Source organism: Balaenoptera ricei, chromosome 3 (genome assembly GCF_028023285.1).
Source record: "Balaenoptera ricei isolate mBalRic1 chromosome 3, mBalRic1.hap2, whole genome shotgun sequence".
Classification (NCBI taxonomy): Eukaryota; Metazoa; Chordata; class Mammalia; order Artiodactyla; family Balaenopteridae; genus Balaenoptera; species Balaenoptera ricei.
Window position 1 is genome coordinate 171533156 of NC_082641.1, and position 21992 is coordinate 171555147.

At 49.1% G+C, this 21992-nt stretch overlaps 1 protein-coding gene and 1 pseudogene across 2 annotated transcripts in view; one reads left to right on the forward strand and one right to left on the reverse strand.

The window, feature by feature from the left end:
• Positions 1–1517: 1517 nt before the first annotated feature.
• LOC132364027 (NADH-cytochrome b5 reductase 3-like) lies at positions 1518–2404 on the forward strand (annotated as a pseudogene).
• Positions 2405–5504: 3100 nt separating this feature from the next.
• The window catches only part of AP1M1 (adaptor related protein complex 1 subunit mu 1), a 30002-nt gene continuing 13514 nt past the window's right edge, over positions 5505–21992 (reverse strand). For both annotated transcript variants that reach the window (XM_059918196.1, XM_059918197.1), the window contains 7 exons: positions 15221–15347; positions 14031–14173; positions 13503–13574; positions 12704–12862; positions 7262–7387; positions 6567–6642; positions 5505–6407 (listed from right to left, as the gene is read on the reverse strand). In XM_059918196.1, coding sequence (XP_059774179.1) covers positions 6385–6407; positions 6567–6642; positions 7262–7387; positions 12704–12862; positions 13503–13574; positions 14031–14173; positions 15221–15347 — 726 coding nt within the window. In that variant the 3' untranslated portion in view covers positions 5505–6384. The remainder of the gene's footprint in view (positions 6408–6566; positions 6643–7261; positions 7388–12703; positions 12863–13502; positions 13575–14030; positions 14174–15220; positions 15348–21992) is intronic.

Below are 21992 nucleotides of genomic sequence, written 5' to 3' on the forward strand. Positions count from 1 at the left end.
TTTTTTAAATAACTTTATTTATTTTTGGCTGCGTTGGGTCTTTGTTGCGGCACGCGGGTTTTCTCTAGTTGCGGCGAGCGGGGGCTACTCTTCGTTGCGGTGCGCGGGCTTCTCACTGCGGTGGCTTCTCTTGTTGTGGAGCACAGGCCGTAGGCACGTGGGCTTCAGTGGTTGTGGCTTGTGGGCTCTAGGGCGCAGGCTCAGTAGTTGTGGCACACAGGCTTAGCTGCTCCGCGGCATGTGGGATCTTCCCGGACCAAGGCTCGAACCCGTGTCCCCTGCATTGGCAGGCAGATTCTTAACCACTGTGCCACCAGGGAAGCCCCTGTTATTTTTTTTAACTTTCTGTATTTTAACGGTTTTTATGTGTCTCTTATAACATAGAGTTGAAATTTTTAAAAATCCAGTTTGACAAACTGACCTTTAGGCTGGAGTGTATAGTCCATTTACATTTAATGTAATAATTGATATCACACTTAAATCTAGATTTAAATCTACCCTATTAATTTACTTTTTATTTTTACCCTTTCTATGTTCCTTTTTATCCCCCCTCTGGCCTCTCTGGCCTCCTTTTAGGTTGTCTGTGGCTTTTTAAAAAAATCATTGTCTTCCCTCTGAACATTTGGAAGTTACAATTCTGCTTTTATTATTGTAGTGATTCCTTTAGAAGTTATAATGCATGCTTATCAAAATGCAGGTTTCATCGATGTATTTTACTTTTGTCCCACACAATCGTGGACTTGGAACACTTTAACTCCATTTACTCCCTGAGGACTTTTTTTTTTCTGTTGTACATTTTAATTCTATCATTTTTTTTAACTCCAGGAAACATTATTATTGTTTTATGCAACCTATGTTTGTTTAGGTTTTCCCATGTATTTACTCCTTCTTTATTCTTTATTCCTTCTTACATCTTGAATTTCCATCTGGGATCACTTTCTTTTTGCCCAAAGTAATATAATTTAGAATTTTCTTTAGTGTGAGTTGGCTGCTGGCAAACTCTTATGGGCTTTGTCTGAAAAAGTTTTTATTTCAACCTCATTCTTGAAATATTTTTGTTGGGTTGGCAGTTTTCTTTCAGCACATTGAAAATGTCATTTTGCTTTCATCTGGCTTCCTTTATTGCTGATGAAAAGTAGGCTGTTTACCTTGTCACACTTTTGAAGTTAATGTGTTTTCCACCCCCAGCTGCTTTACAGATTTGTTGTCTTTTTTTTCTTTATAAATTTTACTGAAGTGTAACATATATATAGAAGAGTGAGCAATCATAAATGCTTGATTAATTTTCAAAAGTGAGAACACTCATGTAACCTGCATCCAGATTAAAAACAAAATCACTGGTATTTTCTAATTTCCATTACATTTTCTTCTTTAATTACACATGGTAATTTAGAAGTGTTCTTAAAAACTATATTTGGGCTCAGTGACGTGGCGGGGGGGGCTGGCCCAGGGCGTGGCAGTCTTGGTGGTGGCGGCGGAGCTAGAGCAGAGCGGAGCCACCACGGGGCCTGGCTGAGCAGGCTGGGCCACGTGGTCCTCTCCCCAGTGTGGTTCCTGTACAGCCTGCTCATGAAGCTGTTCCAAAGCTCCACCCCAGCCATCACCCTCGAGAACCCGGACATCAAGTACCTGCTGCGGCTGATTGACAAGGAAGTCATCAGCCTTGACACCTGATGGTTCCACTTTGCTCTACCGTCGCCCCAGCACATCCTGGGCCTCCCCATAGAGCTAGCACATCTACCTCTCGGCTCGAATCGATGGGAACCTGGTCATTCGGCCCTACACGCCCGTCTGCAGTGATGACAAGGGCTTTGTGGACCTGGCCATCAAGGTTTACTTCAAAGACACCCACCCCAAGTTTCCCGCTGGAGGGAAGATGTCCCAGTACCTGTAAAGCATGAAGATTGGAGGCACCATTGAGTTCCGAGGCCCAAATGGGCTGCTGGTCTACCAGGGCAAAGGAAAGCTTTCCATCTGTGCGGACAAGAAATCCAACCCTGTCATCAAGACGGTGAAGTCTGTGGGCATGCTTGCAGGAGGAACGGGCATCACCCCAATGCTGCAGGTTATCTGCGCCATCATGAAGGACATGGATGATCACACCGTGTGCCACCTGCGCTTTGCCAACCAGACTGAGAAGGACCTCCTGCTGCGGCCAGAACTGGAGGAACTGAGGAATGAACATTCTGAGTGCTTCAAGCTCTGGTACACGGTGGACAGAGCCCCTGAAGCCTGGGACTACAGCCAGGGCTTCCTGAACGAGGAGATGATCCGGGACCACCTTCCGCCCCTGGAGGAGGAGCCGCTGGTGCTGATGTGCGGACCCCCGTGCATGATCCAGTACGCCTGCCTGCCCAACCTGGACAGCGTGGGCCACCCCAAGGAGCGCTCTTTCGCCTTCTGATGGGCGGGCCCTGTCCGCACCCACCCCTCCTGCTGTTGTCTGTTAACACCACTCTTCCCCACATCTCCTGCTGCGGCCGGGTTCAGCCTGGCCTGCCCGTGCCTGGGAGGTCGCCCCGCTGGGCTGGTCCCCAAGGGGCCCCTTTGGGAGCAGGGCTCTGTTAGAGGTGGGCCGCTGTCAGCCACCTTTAGGGCAGATTCCTGTCTGGGCCTCCCTGGAGATGCCCTTCCCCACCCCCTCTTGGCAGGGGCTGCTGGGTGAGAGGCTGCCTCGACCCCAGGGTACAGCAGGCCCAGCCAGCAGGGAGTTGCGCTCTCCCTGGGGCTGGAGTAGGAGGAGGGGGCTGGCCGAGGGCCCTTCCAAAGCCTCAGCATTTCCCCAAAACACCCAAACATTCGGGCAGCTTTGGAAGCTCCAAGCAGTCGACCTCTGATTGACCAGCTTGGGGTCCCGGGCTGCCAGCCCTGATGGCAGAGCTAAGACGATGTATTTATCCCTCTGTCCCAGACCCCCCTCCTGCTGCCCTCACCCCAGGTGGGGGAGATTTTGAGCAGAGCCTCTTGTCTGAGGGATATTCTCAGTGGCCTCGACGTTGCCTTTAGACCACAGCGTGTCAGCCTCTTGCATATCGGCTTTTTAGAGTCATTTTTATGAGCAAACATAACATTGAAGTAAAACTTTGCTAATTTGGAGAAAAAAAAGAAAACTAATTATATTTGTAAATATTTTAAAGAAATTCATTTGTTGTTGAATTCTAACTCAATTCTCTTGAGAATTCCTTAGAGAATGTGGACTCTAATACCAAGAATTCTTGGGAATTTGTGAAAAGTGTTTCAGGGTCTAGTACACTTTTTTTTTTTTTTTTGCCTTAAGTCTATTTGGTCTGATATTAATATAACTACATGAGGTTTATTTTGGTATTGGTTAGCATTATTTTCCTTTTAACTGTGTTGTGTACTTATATTTCAGGTGTATATTTCACAAACAGGATATAGCTGGATTTTGTATCTTAAACTAGCAGGTTTGCTTCATTTACATTTATTGTGATTCCTAACATTTGGATTTATTTCTACAATCTTATTTTGTGGTTTCTATGGCACAGTATGAAAAGTTGTGCAGTTTTAAGTGTTATTATTAAAAGATTCTTAGGACACCTTGTATTTATCCTGCTTTTTCATGCTCCTCTCTCCTTTCCTGTTGGTTTGTTAAAATTTTCTTTAAACCGTTTCCCAACCACTGGTTTGGAAGTTATACAAGATATAGCTTTTTTAGACTTTAGTCCATCTTCTTCCCAAACAGTATAAAGACCTTGGGAGGTATCAATGCCAACTGCCTATCTATTTTGCAGGATGCTGTCCAGAATTTTAGTTGTACCTTATGTTACTACTCAGACATTACTAACTCATCATTACCACTGCTTTATACAGTCAATGATAGTTTAGATATTCCCAATGTTTTCCAAGCTTTTTCAGCAATCCTCCTCAAGTCTCTTTCCTTCCTCCTACATTGAATCCTTTTTTTTTTTTTTTTTTTTGTTGGCGGTGTTGGGTCTTCATTGCTGTACACGGGCTTTCTCTAGTTGTGGAGAGCGGGTGGCTACTCTTTGTTGCAGTGCGCAGGCTTCTCATTTTGTGGTGGTTTCTCTTGTTGTCGAGCACGGGCTCTAGGTGCATGGGCTTCAGTAGTTGCAGCACACAGGATTCAGTAGTTGTGGCGCATGGGCTTAGTTGCTCCGTGGCATGTGGGATCATCCCAGACCAGGGCTCAAACCTGTGTCCCCTGCATTGGCAGGCAGATTCTTAATCACTGAGCCACCAGGGAAGTCCTGAATCTCCTTCTTGTTGTACGCCAAGTTGCTTTGTGAGGGTCTGCTATTGTTAAACTTCTAATTTTGTTCTTTTGCTGGGCACAGAATCGGTCATCACAGATTAGTCATCTTCTCTCAGCAATTTGAGCCTATTCTTTATCTTCTGACTTCCATTCTTGCAGTTGTGAAACCAGCTCTCAGCCTAATTACTTTTTTCTTTTGTGTGTGTGTTGTGTGTTTTTATCTTCTTTGCATTGTTTTTTATGATCTTCACTGAGTCTCTAATGTTCTGCATTTTGACTGTGATGTTTTTTAGTTTTAGACTTAGGTTTGTTTATCCTGATTTGGGCTCACTGGTTTCCTGAATCTGAGAATGTAAAGATTTTACATTTAAAATGTTTAATTTTGGAAAATTCTGGTCATTGTCTCTTTGTATATTGTGGCCCCCAGGGTCTTCTGGAGGGAGGCCACCAGGGCTTGCTGCAGATGTGGGCATGAGAGTGAGGGGTGGGGCATTAAGGGTACCTGCAAGGGCTTTGGCCTGAGCCCTGGGCCAGGGCAACGTCCTTTACTACACGCAGTAGAAGGCCAAGATTCCACTCAGGCTGATGCCCACTAGACCTCCAAGGAGGAGCTGGGTGATATGGGAGAGGGAGAAGAAGACACAGCCCTTGAAGGCAAGAGGGTGTGGGCCAGGCAGGGCCACCAGCGTTGGAAGGACAGTGGGTGCAGTGCCTGCAGTGGGAAGACAAGCTCCTCCTGCCCATGTGCCCACCATGATCCCCTCTATGGACCAGGCAGCGGTTCTCAGACTCCAGTGCGTGCACGAATCACATGTAGAGCCTGTTAACCGGTCTCCTGGGCCCCATCCCGAGACTCTGCCTCAGCAGGTCAGGGTGGGCCTGTGAACCTACATTTGTAGTGAGCTCGAAGGGGACGTTGATGTTGCTGGTACCAGGACCACACTCTAAGGAAGACCACTGGGCTGGGGAGGGATGGGGGCAAACTGTTGGTGATCTGAGGGTTGGGGGTTGTAACAGTCATCTCAGATGGGAGGGATACATTTTGCTCATGTGCTCTCCTCTGTGTGGCCCCCCTAGAAGGGGTGGCCCTGGTGGCCCAGTGCAATGGCTCTGCCGCCCCACTGCCTGTTCCCGTCTTCCCTGGGGAATGTAGGGGCACTGGGAGCTGGTGACACCACACGGAGCCACACATAGGTTGGCGTGAGCCTGCACCTCCCCCTGGTCATCCAGGGGGAGTCAGCACCACGCTGTATCAGACGGAAGGCAGGCAGCATGTTTAATTGGCGGAATTTAATATACTCATGACACAAACACAGACAGGGTTGAAGGGGGTGGTGTCCAAGCACGGATGTGGATGACCCGTGCGCCCCACCCTCCGAGGCCGGGGGCCCTTCCTGGACCCCACCTCCCCTGGTGGGACAAACACTGATGTGGCTGAGTGACAGCATTGTGTGGCACAGGCTGGCCCTGAGAAGGCGCCTCTGTTGAGGCCTATGTGTCCAGGCCAAGGAGCCTCCAAGGAACAGCCATAAGCTGCAGCCTCCGATCAAAGTGCCAGATTCTGGCCTGATGTGGGAAGGCGACCCAGCGTCAGCCTCGCTGGGGAGGAGGGCGAGGGACGGGGAGGTCCTGTCCTCGCTAAGTGCTGCCTGAGCGCTTCAGGATGAGGGGCAGGAGGCGTGGACAGTGAAGTTCACGTAAACAGCAACGGACCAAGACAAAAATCCAGGAACACTTAATAAACCTACAACATTCAACAGAACGGCAGCAAAACGGTGGCCCTGCCAGCCCGGCCAGACAGTGGTCTGGCGAGCATTTCCCAATCTTTTTGTGACTAGGAGCTAAACAGCACAGAAGGCTGTATTTGAACTCTGGAGGGAAAGATTTCTTTCCTTCCCTTCAAACTGACTCGGGGGCAAAGAGACGAGACTTCTTGAAGATACGCCTCTTCTGGGAAAAGGGACCTGGGGGGAGAGAGTGGCGACGGCACGGCAGGTGCACCTGGAGGAGGAGGGGCCCCTGGGTGGAGCCGGGAGGGTGGCTGGTGTCCAGGGGAGCCCTTCCTTCCGGCAGGCTTGGCAGGTGCTTCCTCCCGGTGCTTCCACCAGGAGCCCCGGTGCCGGGCCGGGAGCGCTGGCCACCATGGCCCCTCACTGGGTCCGGAGCTGGTAATCTAGGAGTGGGGAGGAGGCGTCTGTCGTCTGCTCTGCACCCTGGACCCACCTGCCCTGACCCTCAGGCTGCTCCGTGAGCACCACCCTGGAGACAGCGGCATGCCCACCAGGGACCTTTTCAGCACCCCCGACCTGCCCCACGGGTGGGCCGCACGCACCTCCGTTCTGAGTGATGTAACGAACCCACGGCAGGGCCTGGTAACCGCTCTTCTCGATGATCTTCAGGTAGCGCACCTGGGGCACAGGTACCGGGGCCCTAAGCATGCACACGCCCCCATCCCCCTTCCTGTTGCCCCCTCCGTCATTCCTCCTGGGGCCGGGCTGTGACCAGGAGGGCGAGGGAGGGGGCAAAGGGCCTTGATCTGTCTGAACCTCTCTGAGGCTGAGGGAGGGTGGAGGTACTTCTAGAAGATACGGCAAAGAGCCAGATGTGCACTCTCGGGCACAGCCCTCCAGCAGATTCCTGGAGAAGGGGTCCCGTCCAGGGTTCTCGTCCCCATGCAGGTTTTCTGCGGAGGTGCCCAGGAAAACGGGTCCCATGGTGGCAAGTGTGTGGATGCTAGAGGCTCAAACTCTAGTTTTGGGGACTGGATGCATCTCTGAGCTTGGAGCTCAAGCACAGGTCAGGTCTGGGTAGACAACTGTGGGCCTCTTCCCATTAGGGCCGGGCTGCCCTCGGAGACAGGCAGAGCCGGGGAGCACCGCGGAGCCCCGGGACAAGCCAATTAGCACCCTTTCCTAACTGGTTGCACTGATGTCTGTCACCTGCAGCCCTGTGAGCCTGGACTGACACCTGATCCCCGTCCCTGTGAGGCCCCCCGGGCCTGTCCATGTCAGCCCTGGCCGCGTGTACCTGGATGCCGGAGGTAGTGAAGTAGGGGATCTCAAACTTGACACTGATCGGGGGCTTGCCCTCCTTGTCCTCCGCCTCCACGCTGGGCAGGCCGAAGTGGGCCCGCATCAGGTACTCCTTGCCGCCCTGGGGGAGAACACCAGGGTGGAGGTGGTCAGGCTGAGGCTCCGGGCAAGCTCAGCCAACGGCTGCCCCTGGAGAATGCCAGGCTGTTGGCTCGGCCACCAAGCCCCTTCCTGTGTGGCCTGCAGTCACCCAGTGCCTTGGCTTCTCCAAAACATTCATACTTGTCCTCCAGGGCTCACGGGCTGCCCGCACCAGCCCCGCTGGGGAGAACTGTTGAATTCTGAGGATGAAGAGAAAATTTCACAAGTTGCCAGGCACAGAAGCCTAGCTGCTTCAAGGAAAATAAGACCAACAGGCCTTGGGAGGGAAGAACAGAGAGGGAGAGCGAGCGCACACAGCGCAAAGGTGGGCTGCCGTGGGACAAGGGCCCTGCCTGCCCAGGCCAGAGTCCAGGTGAACACCCCCAGAGCCCAGTGTCAGGAAGGTGTGTGAAAGCAAGAAGGACATGTCAGAATGAAGAAAAGGGAACAGGGAGAGGCAACAAAAATAAGAGACCAAGGTCGGGGGCTGACTGATGAGCTGGCCCCGGGTCTTGCTCCCAAAGGGGGTGGCTCTGGCCCTGGAAGCTGAGCAATGACTCCAGAGACGGGGCGTGGAGCAGGGCCAGGAATGGCTGGAACCCTCCTCTCGGCACGAGGAGGCAGGAGTCCTGGCCTGGTTGTCCAAACGCCCGGTGAGTCTCACCCAGAACAGCAGGGAGCGGTGGGAAGCACGGCTCTCGTCACACGTGGGACATGGAGGGTTTTGATCCCCAGGCCTCTGGCAACAGGAGTCACTGCCGACCAGAGCTACATCTGCATGCCTCGGGCAGGGCACGGCAGGGCAGAGCCACGCCTGCCCAGGGCTGAGCTCATGCTCCCCTGCCCGGGATGAAGCGAGTGGGCAGTCCCTGCTCATCAGTGCACGAATGTGGGCTCTGCCTGACTCGGTGCTATGTGCTGAGCGAAGATTCTGGGACAACGAGGGGAGAATAATGTGGTCTCAGCAATAAACGAAGTAGGCAGCAAAGGAGTAAAATCAGCTCCATCAGCCTGTGTATGAAACAATAACCTGACCAAAAATCTGAGCCTTATCAAAACAAAGTGGAGGGACTTCCCTGGTGGCGCAGTGGTTAAGAATCTGCCTGCCAATGCAGGGGTCACGGGTTCGATCCCTGGTCCAGGAAGATCCCACACGCCATGGAGCAACTAAGCCCATGCGCCACAACTACTGAGTCTGTGCTCTAGAGCCCGCAAGCCACAACTGATGAAGACTGTGTGCTCTAGGGTCCACGTACCTACGTAACTACTGAGCCTGCATGCCGCAACTACTGAAGCCCACGCGCCTAGAGCCCGTGCTCCGTAACAAGAGAAGCTACCGCAACGAGAAGCCTGCGCACCACAACAAAGAGTAGTCCCCGCTCGCTGCAACTAGAGAAAGCCCGCACGCAGCAACGAAGACCCAAACGCAGTCCAAAAAAAAAAAAAAAAAAGTTAAGAGTAGTAATTAGAGAAAAAGCAAAGTGGAAAATGAAAGCAAAACAATATGCAGAGAGGCAGGCCCTCTCTGGGGGCGGGGGTGGAAGTCTGCAAGCCTACCTTGTGTCAGTCATGTCCATGTAAATGGGTTTACTTCTCCTATTAATGAGAAAGACTTAGAGGTTGGCTCACAGACCAAAACCCAACTCCACACTGTAAAAGCAGAGTGAGAAAGGCTAAACCAGTAGAAAGAATGGGTGAAGGCGTGCCAGCCAAAGTCAAACAAAATAGAGCAGGGCTGCTGCCACAGCAGAGAATTCAGGGCAAAGAATGACAGGTGCAGAGGACAATAGTCCACAATCCTAAAGGCTATTCTTATGATCCATAGGGAGGATACAATAGATAGGAGTATCTATGCACCAAATAACATGGCAGCAACTTTTGTGAAGCCGATGCTACAAAAGAGGAGAAGAGAACCAGAGGAAGGCAGAGCTGGCCCAGCTCTCTGTCTGACTGATGCTGCCATGGCATCATGGCAGACCTCATGGCACATGTGTCAAATTCTCTACCCCAGTAACAGAGGCCCTATCTTCTTCTCAACTACATATGGGATATTCACAAACGTTGACCTTCTATTAGTGGACAATGAACACTTCAATAAATTCTAAAAGTAGAAACAGCATGAATAACATTCTCTGGTCTCAAAGCACCAAATTTATAGTGAAGACAAAATGGAAAAAACCCCTTGACCAGGAAATTCAAACAAAACAAAACTAAACAAAAAAAACACTCTCCATTCAATTACAGAATTTCTAGATAATATCAAATATTACATGCAAGATCTATGGGCTATACAGCTAAGGCAGGGTTCAGAGGAACATTTGTGGCTTAAATATTCATTTATATCAATACAAATTTTAAAACAAAATAATCAAATTAAAATACATAACTTGAAAACTAGAGCAAAGAAAGGATGAAGAAACTAAAATTAAACACTTATAAAACTGAAAACTATTACAACAAATAAACTAAAAAGTGAATCTGGAAAAAAAATACGCAAACCACCAGGTAACCTTATCAAGGAAAAAAGAAGGCACAAGTACGCAAAATAAGATATAACAAGGGAGAAGTAATTGTCATAAGAGAAGGGGAAAAAAAGACACCAATTTTCTACAACTCTGTGTAGACAAATTTGAAAACCTGGTTAGGGTGGATAATTTTGTAGAAAAATACAATTTACCTAAACTGACTCCAACAGAAATAGAAACTCTAAATGGTCTAATTTCCACAGATGAGTTAGAGAAAGTAACAGAGATACAGATGGTCACACAGCCAAATTCTACCAATCCTCTCAAGGCGAGATGATCTCAAGGCTACTTAAACTGTTCTGCATCATGGAAAAGGGAGACAAAAAAATAATGAAATGGGTACAATATTGATACCTGATAGAGACTGTACCAAAAAAAAAATCAATCTCAGTTATGAATCTCAATGTAAAAATCCTACATACAATGTTAACCAACAGGATTAATAGCACATTAAAGAGAAAATAGATCATGATCAAGTGGAGCTTGCCAGAATGCATGGATGGTTCAAGATCCATCCTATATTAATACAGGAACTTACAGACACTGAAGAGGCGTTTGGGTAAATTCGCTGGCCATTTGTGCTAAAAACACAGTAAAGGGGACTTCCCTGGTGGCACAGTGGTTAGGACTCTGCGCTCCCAATGCAGGGGGCCTGGGTTTGATCCCTGGTCAGGGAACTAGATCCCACACGCATGCAGCAACTAACAGTTCGCACGCAGCAACTAAGAGTTCGCATGACACAACTAAGGAGCCCGTGTGCTGCAACTAAGGACCCCGCCTGCCACAACTAAGACCCTGCGCAACCAAATAAAAATAAATAAATATTAAAAAAAAAAAAAACAGTAAAGTAGGACTGAAGTGAATTGTAGCCCAAAGCAGCAACACACTTAAGAGGGGAAACCCTGACAGCTCCAGTTGGGGGCAAAGCCAGGAGGCTGCTCTCTCCACCACCATTTACAGGCAATGGAGACAGCAAGTGAAGCAGTGAGACGCCAGAAGCCATAAGGTGCCCAAGAATGGGAGACGAAAAGGGGAAACTGCATCTGGCTGCAAACAGTATGGAAGAATATCTAAAAACCCATGAGAATTGAAAGAAAAACTACCACAAACAAAAAATTTAGTAAGGTACCAGGACACAAAATTACCATACAAATGTTAGCAACCTGTTGTAAGATATAATGGAAGAGAAGACCCCATTTACCAAAACATCAACTTAAAAATTATCCTAATGAGAAATATGCAAAACCAGAAGAGATCCTTGGGGTGTCCTGGAGGCAAGGAGTGTTCTGTGGCTTTTATCCGGTTCAGTTGTGTTCACTCTGAGGAAATTCACTGAGTTGTGCACATATCACTTGTTACTTTTCTGCATGTTATATTTAAATAAAAGTACCTTTAAAAACAATGGGAAAGGCCATATGAGGTATATATAAGGTAAGCATTAAAACATTCCCAAAAGGCACAAAGGTGAGACTGGGACAAGGCTATTGATAGGATAATTCGGCCTCAAAAACGTGTTAATCCTTCCCAATTAACTTACAAATTTAGTGCAAACAAACTGATTCTAAAATTTATAAGAAAAATGAAACAAGCAACGGTTGCCAGGAAACAGACAAGCAGTGGGGTTGTGGGGAGTTACGATGGTGGGGGTAGGGTTGGCCCTACCAGATGTTAAAACATAAAGTTAAAATGTGGCTTTGCGGCATGGAGAGACAGACAAGAGGATACCCAGAAAGAGACCTAATGCCACATGAAAATTTGATTTTTGAAAAACACGGCATTTCAAACCACTGGGGAAAAGATGGGACTTTTTAGTAAATGATGTTAGGAAACTGGATAGCCATGTGGGAAAAGATAAAGTTGGATCTGTATGTCACCCATTTACCAGACTGTGCTCCAAAAGGACCTAAAGTCTAAGGTGAAAAATACTACTGTCCTCGTTCTAGAAGCAAACATGGGTGAATTGCTTTATAGCCTGGAATGGGGAAGCCTTTCAAATCATGACTTAAATTCCAAACACAATAAAAGAAAAAGACTGAGAAATGTGACTACATTAAACAACAATTAAAAGAAGAAGCAATCAAAAAGGTTACACGGCAAAAAACACCAGAAGCAAAGTCAAAAGACAAACACCAAACACTGAGAAATACCATTTGCAAATGATATCAAAGAAAAGGTATTAATCTTGCCCATGTGTAAACAGCTTTTGGAAACTAAGAAGAAAATGAGCAAACTTGATAGAGAAGTGAGCAAGAGACAGCTACGACAGTTTCCAGAGAAAGAAGCACACACAGTCCTCTGAGACATGGAAAAGGTGCTCCACCTTGTTTATCATGAGGATGGCAACGGCCGCACCCTGAGTCGGCACAGCCGCGTACCCGTCTTCCAGTCCCAGGGCACTCTCCCCACAAACCCAGACTCAAGTGCTCCAAATCCTGAACACAAGCCAGGTGGCTCTACCAGCCTGTGGGCCGGGGCAGGAAGTGCTCTACCTTCCTGGAGCTGGTGCTGGATTCCCGTGAGGCTCTGGCCCAAAGGCGGTCTGTTCCCCAGGAGGGAAGCTGAGTTCTAAACAGGAGTGTCAGAGGGAGAAAGAAGGAGGGAGAGAGGGAACCCTGCCGTGACTCTGAAGACAGGCCGGTTCACACACAAGAGGAAGGTGGAGTGCCCCCCTACCCTGGGCCCCGGCCCCGCCCCGCCCCAGCCAGGCTGAGCCGAGCCGGCCTCTGCCCACGCCTGTCTGGAGGCGGTGCCCCGCCGAGAAGGGTGCTCACCGGGAAGGACTTGATGGACCACACAATCTCACTGTTCTCGGGGACCCACTTGACGCTCCCCACTGTCGTCTTGAACTTGGGTGAGTCGGCATCGTTGGGCACGGGGATGTGGATCTCCACGTTGTTGGCTGTTGACCGCCGCTTGAACTGGCTCTTGGCCTGGAGACGAGGCCGATGTGGCCAAGGTTGTGGCGGGCGAAGGTGAGACAGCCTGGCTCCCACCCAGCCTGCTCCCACAAGGGCCACATGCCCCTTGGCCTGGCCTCTGGGAGTCCCCCCCGCCCCCAGCACCAAGCTGACCCCCACACCCTCTTCCCACCCCGAGGTTTTCCTTAAGCTCAACTCCGGACGGTCAGTCTCTGCCCTCCTGTCCCCTTGGCCTTTGGGACTCCCGATCCCTCCCTCTGGCCCTGGCCTCCAGGGAAAACGTCTGTGTGACCAGGGCTGGCCTGGGCTAGACGAGGTGACTGAGTGGCAGGAGTGCTCCACCTGGACACTTGGTCACAGGCCACTGCCACGGTGGCCGCACACAAGACCTGGGCAGTGTGTCCTCTCTGTGCCCAAGGCCCACGCTGTGCATGAGCTCACAGTGAGGCAGCACGGATGACAGCCACAGGCCTCACCCCCTGGACAGGTGTCACAGAGCCCCAGCGTGCCCCCAGTCCTGGGTTAGGACCCTGTGCCAAAGGCCCCGGACCAGCCAGAGATACCAGAAGGCCTGCACCAGGTGGGGAAGCCCAAATCCCCCCTCTTACGGCCCGCGCGCCCGGCTGATGCTGCGTGCAGGATGCACACGCACCTTGATCATGTACTCGATGCGGCTGTGGGAATGCTTTTCAATCACGGACTCGATCCAGATCAAGGGCTTGACCTGTCGGGGAGAGTGAAGATGGCGCTCACAACCAGTCGTTTTACAAAGCCCTGTCTTGCAGAGGGGAAACTGAGGGCAAGGGACCACTGGGCCAGGTGTGAGCCCAGCACAGTGCTGCTCGGGGCTCCGCAGCTGGTGCCAGGATGGGTCAGAGCGTTAGAGAAAATGCAGAAAACATCACCGAGCACGCTCTGGTGGGGATGCCTGGGAAAGGGGCAGTGGTGCCAAAGGCCCCTCGGTTCAGAAAGTTCAGAGCCTTGCATTGTCAAACAGGCTCCTTGGAGCCCAGGCTGCTCGTGGGGAGCCGTGCCCATCCTGGGCATCACCTCACAGACGGGAGACTCGCTGTGGACGGGGACGGCTCCCAGCCAGCAGGGAAGAGGAGGGAGGCTGCCCCAGGGGAGGAGCAGGGGCGGGGGCCTGGGGGCCCTCTTGGCTGGCGGCTGGTGCACTCACATGGGTGTTGAGGCGGTAGGACATGAGCTCGAACTCGCCATCAGGTGGGATGAAGGAGATGGTGCGGTCGTTCTCAAAGCGAGAGAGCCGCACACACTGGTGGAACTTCACGTCCTCCAGCTCCACGGACTTGCTTTTGCCACCTGAGGGGAGGTGGGGGTGAGGGCGGGACAGTCCCTAGGCCCCCCAGGCCACTCTCTCAGCAATGCTCCCACTGTCTGGGGTCCACTCCTGACAGAGCACAGCAGAGCTGCCCCCAAATCTGTGAGAGTATCTTGGCCACGAACACCAAGGGGGCCGGCTTCTGAGGCAGCCACGCCCCATCTCTCCTCACCCCCCTGGAAACCCCATCACTTCCCAAGACTGGGCTGAGGGCAGGGCTAGTAGGCCTAGTTCACACTGAGTCCCCAGCCAGGGTTGCTGCCTGGGACATGTTTGCTGAATGATTAACAGACCCCACTGGGGGAGCTCGGTGACGACTTGGGGCTCCCTGAGGGCCCCGGTCCTGTCATCCCTGGGGTCCTGTCTTGGTTTCCCAGCCCAGAGAGGCTGTGTGGGTTGAGCTCAGTCCTGAGAGCGCAGCTGCTCTGATGGGCTAACGTCAGAGAGGCCCTCACTAGCGATGCTGCAGACGTAACTATGACAACACGCGCCACTGCTCCGGCCGCCGGTGGACCTGTGGTTGGCGGGGAGGTTGGTGGTCCAGTTTGCAACCACGGAGCCCCAGCCACCCTGGGCTCCTGAGGCCGCTCTAGCCATGCCCCACCATGGGAAGTGCTACATCCAGGCCAGGCAGCGCATGCTCGAACCACTGTATGTGGCTTTTGAACAGCCCAGACCCAATGCCAGAGGTGAGGGCAGAAACTGGGCCTGGGAGGGGAGAGCGAGCCCCGCGGTACCTTCCAGTAGGTGGAGGTGAGGACCTGTGGCATGATGCTCCACGCGCTTTGGCAGCTAAGGTACTCACCTGCACCTCTGGCCCTCGGAGCAACAAGGGGGCTTGACTTGAGGATTTTCACTCTCCCATGTCCTCTAAGTCCTGGTGTTAGCTTATTGGTTTTCACAGTTGTCTTGTAAACAACGTGAAAATGTTTCTAAGCCAAGTGCTTGAGATGAACTTGTTCATCACGCAGGTGAACAGTCCCTCAGCTGCCCCAGGGGTGAAACCTGGGCCCCGGTGGCATACTCACGGCCCGTGTTGTCGAAGAGAACCTTGTCGTTGAGGCCCAGGCGCAGCTCAGGCATGCCCGACAGGAAGACCCGCATCTTGATGGAGCCCACAATCTCACTGCGTAGGACGTTACCGTTGGCGCTGACCTAGGGGGTGGGAGGAGGGGGTGAGGGGAGGCCCCACGCACCGGTCACTGTCCCCCGCACGCTGTGTGACCCTCCCGGCCACTCCCGTTCTCAAAGCCCTTCTCACTGTCCCCTGAGCTGGGGAGGCAGGGCCAGGCCAGGCCAGGGAGGCAGACACTTACAGGTCCCGCCTTCTAGGCCTCAGGCCACACGAGGCTCCTCCCTCTCAGATGGGCCAGGCGATACTGTGCCTGGAATCCTCTCTGAGGGCTCTACTCTAAGTTGCTCTTGGGATGCCCGGGGCAGAGCTGGTGGCTTGAGGCCGCGTGCTCCACTGGCCCGGGCAGGGACTCTACCAGGTCTGCTCATCTGCTGGGCTCTGTGGGGCTCTCTTGGAGCAGGCCAGACTCACTTTCCTGGAAATCTCTGTTTCTCCATGTGGGGCCTGGCAAAGCCCCTAGGGCTTGTTGAAGACGGAGCTTCCTGGGCCCTGCTCCCAGGGCTGCCCTGATGTCTGATAACCACTGATGCAAAATAACAATACACTTAAGCAAATACAATCACAGCTATAACACTGACTGAGCAGCTCCTCCTCAACAGGGCGGGGCTGTGACTTGGGCGACCTTTTAACTCCTGTGCAAACCGGAAGGCATCTGAGAGTGCAACTAAAAATCACAGCAGGACGATGGGCAAACCCGGAGACTGTCCTCAGGGAGCCAGGCTGCTGGAGCACCTCTCCTTGGGCCCATTTTAGAGACGAGGACACTGAGGCACAGAGAGGATGCCACACGCCGAGGGCACAGAGTGGCTGGCAGAGGTGCTGGGGCCACAGCCTGGACCACCACCCCGTAGTGCCATTCTGCATGAGGCCACATCCACACCAGCAAGTGAAACAGAGGGCTACAAACTCAGAGGCCCTAGGGCCATATGGGTCGTTCCTTGGAGGGCCCGAGTTTCCGATTTCTGCAGAGAAGCAGGAAAATCTGTCCAGTCTTTAACTCAGATGTCTGGAAGTAACACGTGCACACATGAAAGCCCTTCGCCTCTGAGGGAAGTGGAGAACTGAGGCGCCATGTGGACGACAACCCCGAGAAAGGCACAAAACAGGACAGAAGGCCCTGCAGGGTGTGGCTCTGTCACTTCCCGTCGCTCACTATACTCTGACCACGCTGGCCTCTCGCTGTCCTCGCCTCAGCAGGCAGCAACCTGACCCTGCAGCACACAGAAGCCGCTTCCCCCTCTGCCTCTCGCCAGCCCTGTCTGCCTGTCCACCCATCCTGTCCGTGCTCTGGCGAGGGGCCATGGCAGGCTGCTCACTGCTGGGTCCAGCATGAGGACAGTGCCTGGGGGCAGCGGGCACTTGGTGAGCCCGTGCAGACATGGCCCTTCGCCCCTGGGCTCTGGGCAGCTGGCACTACCACCTGCCTTCCTCTGCGGGTCCTCCGTGTTCCCCCTGACAGTCTGCCCTTAGACCCCCTTCTCTGGGGGGCTATCTCCCCTTGGGGAGTTGGGACTGCACCGCCCTCTATAGCTGAACGATGGGAAAGAAGGCTCAGGAAGAGGAGACAAAAGCCATGCAGCCTCTAAGGCTAATTCTGGCTCTCTGGGCAGCAACCAGGACGGTGCTGAGGCGTGACTGGCAGCCCAAAGCTGGTGCCTTCCCCAGGGGGGCGTGGAGGAGATGTTTGCCGGGGGATCGGCTGCCTAATTATACTAGTACAACAAGATTTTCAGAATCTGGAGGCCAATGTTGACTCTGAAGGCCGCCAGTTCTGCAATCAGACTTAGGAAGGTGTGTTCCAACATGCCTGGGATGTCCATACCTGCCTCTTGCTGCCCCTTATATGGAAGAACAGGGGTCCTTGGGCAGTGCCATGTGTAGGGACACACTGTGGCTGGGACGCCCCTGAACTCCCAGCACTTTCCCAGGCAGTTGTTTATAAGCTGCTCCCTGGGATTACTTCTCCACCTTAGGACACCCTACAGCCATGTTCTGGGCTCAGTAAACAATTCAGACGAAGGTCCTCAGGCAGGAGGGGAACGCAGTGAGTGAGGCCACTGTCTTGCCTCATGGCTTAGTAAGTAAGACAGCAAATACGTTTACATTCAGTCCACTGGGAGAATCTTTTTGGAAAGCACTGTTACTTAGCAATTGCATGTCTGGGAACTCGGCCCTCCAGAAATCCTGCCCAGATAAGGGAGATGCCCAAACACACATCTGAGGATGAGCAATCATGCTCATTTCTGCACTGGCTGTAACAGTCAGAAATGGGCACACCTAAGTGGCCCACATGACTGGATTGGCCCAGCCAATCCTTGTCTGCCCAAGTAATGGGAGTGAGGCCCTCTCCCGTGCGGTGACAGGCAGGTTGCAGGTGAGATGGAACTGGCTTGCATCACCCTTTCTCTACCACTGACTACAGCTATAAAACCTGGGCAGGAGGCATGGGCAACTACTGGAAGACTGAAAAGGTAGATCTGGGAGGAGCCGACTGAATGAGCAGTCCTCCCTACCCCCCTACCCATGTGAAAGTGCAGCAGAAACCTGGAAGTGGAACCAAGAAGTACGGTGCAGTCAGAGCTTGTGGAAGCCTCTGGCTCTAGCTCCAGGGCCAGAAGGGGAACTCCTGCCGCACAGAAGGAGTATGGAAATCCCTCATTTACCCCCTTTTCTCTGTTTTCTCACGTCCCAGGCCCTAGGCAATTCAGCTGCCTTTCCAAGACGGTGGGGCAAACCCAGGATTTCAGCCCAAGTGCAGACAAGCGTGAGAGTAGGGATCTAGAGCCCCAAGTTTTTGGCCACAGAACCAAAAAGGGAAGCCCCCAGCCAGAAAGCACCAGGTAGGGAGCAGAGAGTGAAAGGTTCAGGTAAGCAATCTCGTGAAGTTGTTTATGTCTCCAGATCTCTCTAGAACCAGGCATGCATGGATATGATCCTAATTAGCACGCCAAAGACATCAAGAACCAAACTCTCCCCAGTCCCTGACAGACCACTGGGCAGTGCATATTTGGGATAGATTTAAATAGCAAAGGGCACAAAGGCTTTGAAAACTCATACTCATGGCCCATAGATTGGGGGTTGAAACTTGTGGCCTGAACCTAACCAGGACAACTGTCAGCTAAAACAAACAAACAAACAAAATCAACATTTTCTGTATAATTTAAATAAGACCTAGAATCTTACCCCAGGATATAATCTAAAATTACTCAGCATACAAAGAACCACAAAAATTTCAGCTCACATGGAAAATACAATCAACGGACACCAACAATGATACGGATATTGGGATTATCTGACAAGACATTAAATAGCTAGGATAAAAACTGCAAACACTCTTGCAACAAATGTCAAACTAGAAAGTCTTGGGAAAGAAACAAGACTATAAGAAGAAGAATCAAATGGACATTTTAGAACTGAAAAATAAAATAACAAATAAATCACTGGATGGGCTTAATAGCAGAATGGAGATAACATAGGAAAGGGTCAGTGAACTTGAAAGCAGATCAATAGGACTTATCCAATCTAAACAATAGAGAGAAAAAAAGATGGAACAGAATGAACAGAGCCTCAGAGACCCTTGGGACAATAACAAAAGGTCTAACATTTATGTCACTAGAGTCCAGACGGAAATGAGAAAGAGTGAAATGGTGAAAACATATTTTAAGAAATAATGGATGAAAACATCCCGAGTTTGGTAAAATACATAAATCTACAGATCCAAGAAACTGAACAAGCCCCAAACAGTAGGAATCCAAAGATATCCATACCTAGACACATCATAAGCTATCTGCTGAAAATTAAAGACAAAGAAAAAATGTGGAAAACAGCCAGAGAAAAACAACACATTACCTACAGGGGAATACCGGTTCGAGTGACTGTGGATTTTCATCAGAAACCATGGAGCCCAGAAGGAAGTGACACAACATTTTTAAGGTACTAAAAGAGAACTGTTAACCCAGAATTTGATATCCAGTGACAATATCCTTTTGGAATCAAGATGAAATAAAGACATTCTCAGATGAAGGAAAATGAAGGGAATCTGTAGCCAGTAGGCCTGTTTTGAAAGAATTGCTAAAAGAATCTTTTTAGATGGAACTGAAATTGTACCAGAAGGAAACCCGGAAAATTGGGAGTGAGGGGAGAGCAACAGAAATAGTAAATATCTAGGTAAATATGGTAGAGAGTCTTCTTCTTTTTGTCCTCTTGAGTTCTTTAAAGTATGTTTGACAATTGAAAGCAAAAATTTTAACACTGTCTGATATGGTTTTCAATGTATATAGAAGAATATATAGGACAACTCTATAACGGGGTAGTAAAGTTTCTAAATTCCAATTGAAGCTGTAAAATATTAACTCTAAGTAGAGTATTTTATAGCAACCACTAAAAAAACTATACGAACAAAAAAAAGATCGAGTGAAGAAACAAAATGGAACACTACAAATGTTCAAGAAGATCACAGAAAGATAGGAAAAGGAAACAAAGGAATGAAAAACAGAAGGCAAGTAATAAAGTGGTATACTTTAATCCAAGCAAATTAGCAGTTACAGTAAGTATAAATGCTCTAAATATATAAAAGACAGAGACTGTCAGAATGGATTTTTAAAAATGAATAAATTATATGTTTTCTACAAGATACATGACACAGGTAAGTTAAAAGTAAAAGGATTAAAAAAAAAAGGAGTAAAAGGATAGAGAGACATATACCATGTTAACACTAATCAAAAGAATTCTGGAGTGACAATATTAATAGCAAAACAGAGCAAAAAAATTATCAGGAATAAAGAGGGGCATTATATAATGATAAAGGGGTCAGTTCACCAAGAAAACAGAAGAATCCTAAATCCATTTGCACCTAATAGCAGAACTTCAAAATATGTGAAGCAAAGACACAGGCAAATTCACAATTATAGCTGGAGATCTTAATGCTCCTCAGTAACAGGTAGAACCAGCAGACAGAAAATTAGCAAGAATTGCTAGAAGAACTGAACAGTGCCATTAACCAACTGGATTTAATTGGTATTTAGAGAACACTCTCTCCAACAAGAGCAGAATATACATTTCTTCCAAGGGTACGTGGAACATTCACCAAGATAGATCATATTCTGGATCATTAAAACAGACCTTAACAAACTTTAAAGAACTGACAGTATATAAACTATATTCTCAGACAGTAATAGAATTAAATTAAAAATCAATGACAGGGACTTCCCTGGTGGTCCAGTGGTAAAGAATACGCCTTACAATGCCAGGGACGTGGGTTTGATCCCTGGTCAGGGAACTAAGATCCCACGTGCCACAGGACAACTAAGCCCGCGTGCCACAACTATTGAGCTTGCGCGCCTCAACTAGAGAGCCTGTGTGCCTCAAACTACAGAGCTCAGGTGCTCTGGAACCTGTGCGCCACAACTACAGAGCCCATGCGCCCTGGAGCCTGGGCGCCACAACTAGAGAAGAGAAAACCTGCACGCCACAAGTAGAGAGAAGCCCGTGCGCCGCAATGAAGATCCCACATGCTGCAACTAAGACCTGATGCAGCCAAAAATAAATAATAAAAAATATATATATAAATAAATAATAAATAAATCTTAAAAAAAAATCAATGACAACGAGATAACAGAAAAACCTGCAAACATTTAGAAACTAAACAACACTTTTATTAAATAAGCCATGGGTCAAAAAGAAAGTCTCAAGGGAAATTTGAAAATATTTTGAACAAAAATGAAAATCCAAGATATCAGTGTAGGATACAGCTAAAGTAGTGCTTAGACAGAAATTTATAGCATTAAATGTTTATATTAGAAAAGAAGAAAGTTTCAAATTAGTATCTTTAGTTTCCACTTTAAGAAACTAGAAAAAGAAGAGCAAAATAAGCCAAAGTCATGAGGAAGAAAATATTAGAGATAAGAGCATAAATCACTGTGATTGAAAACAGAAAAATAACAGAGGAACTCAATGAAATCAAAAGCTGATTCTTTGTGAAAATCAATAAAACAGATAAACCTCTCATAAGACTGACGAAGAGAAAAGAAAGACAACATAAATTACCAATATCAGAAATGAAAGAGAGGGTATCAGTACAGACCCTGTACACATGAAAAAGGTAATAAAGGAATACTATAAACAACACTGTGCATATAAACTCAGTGACTTAGATGAAATAGATCAATTTCTTAAAAACAGCAAACTACCAAAACTCACTCGAGATGAAACAGAAAACCCAAATAATCCTATAACCATTAAATAATTGAAATTCGTACTGAAAAATATTCTGAAAAAGAAATCTCCAGGCTCAGATAGTTTTGCAGGTGAATTCTACCAAATAAAATAAAAAATAAGCAATTTACAATGGCTTCCAAAAAATGAAATACTTAGGTATAAATCTAACAAAAAATTTGTACATGGTAAAAACTAGAAAATGCTGATGAAAGAAATCAAAGATGACCTAAATATATAGAGACATACTGCACTCATGGATTGTGAGACTCAATATACTAAAGATATCAAATCTCCCCAAATTGATTAATAGAGTTATTTAACACAACACCAATCAAAATCCCAGACAAGCTGATTCTAAAACTCTACACAAAGGAACTAAAGAGCTAATAAACAATTTTGAAAAAGAAGAATGTTGTGAGAGTCACATTATCTGATTTTCAGACTTACTA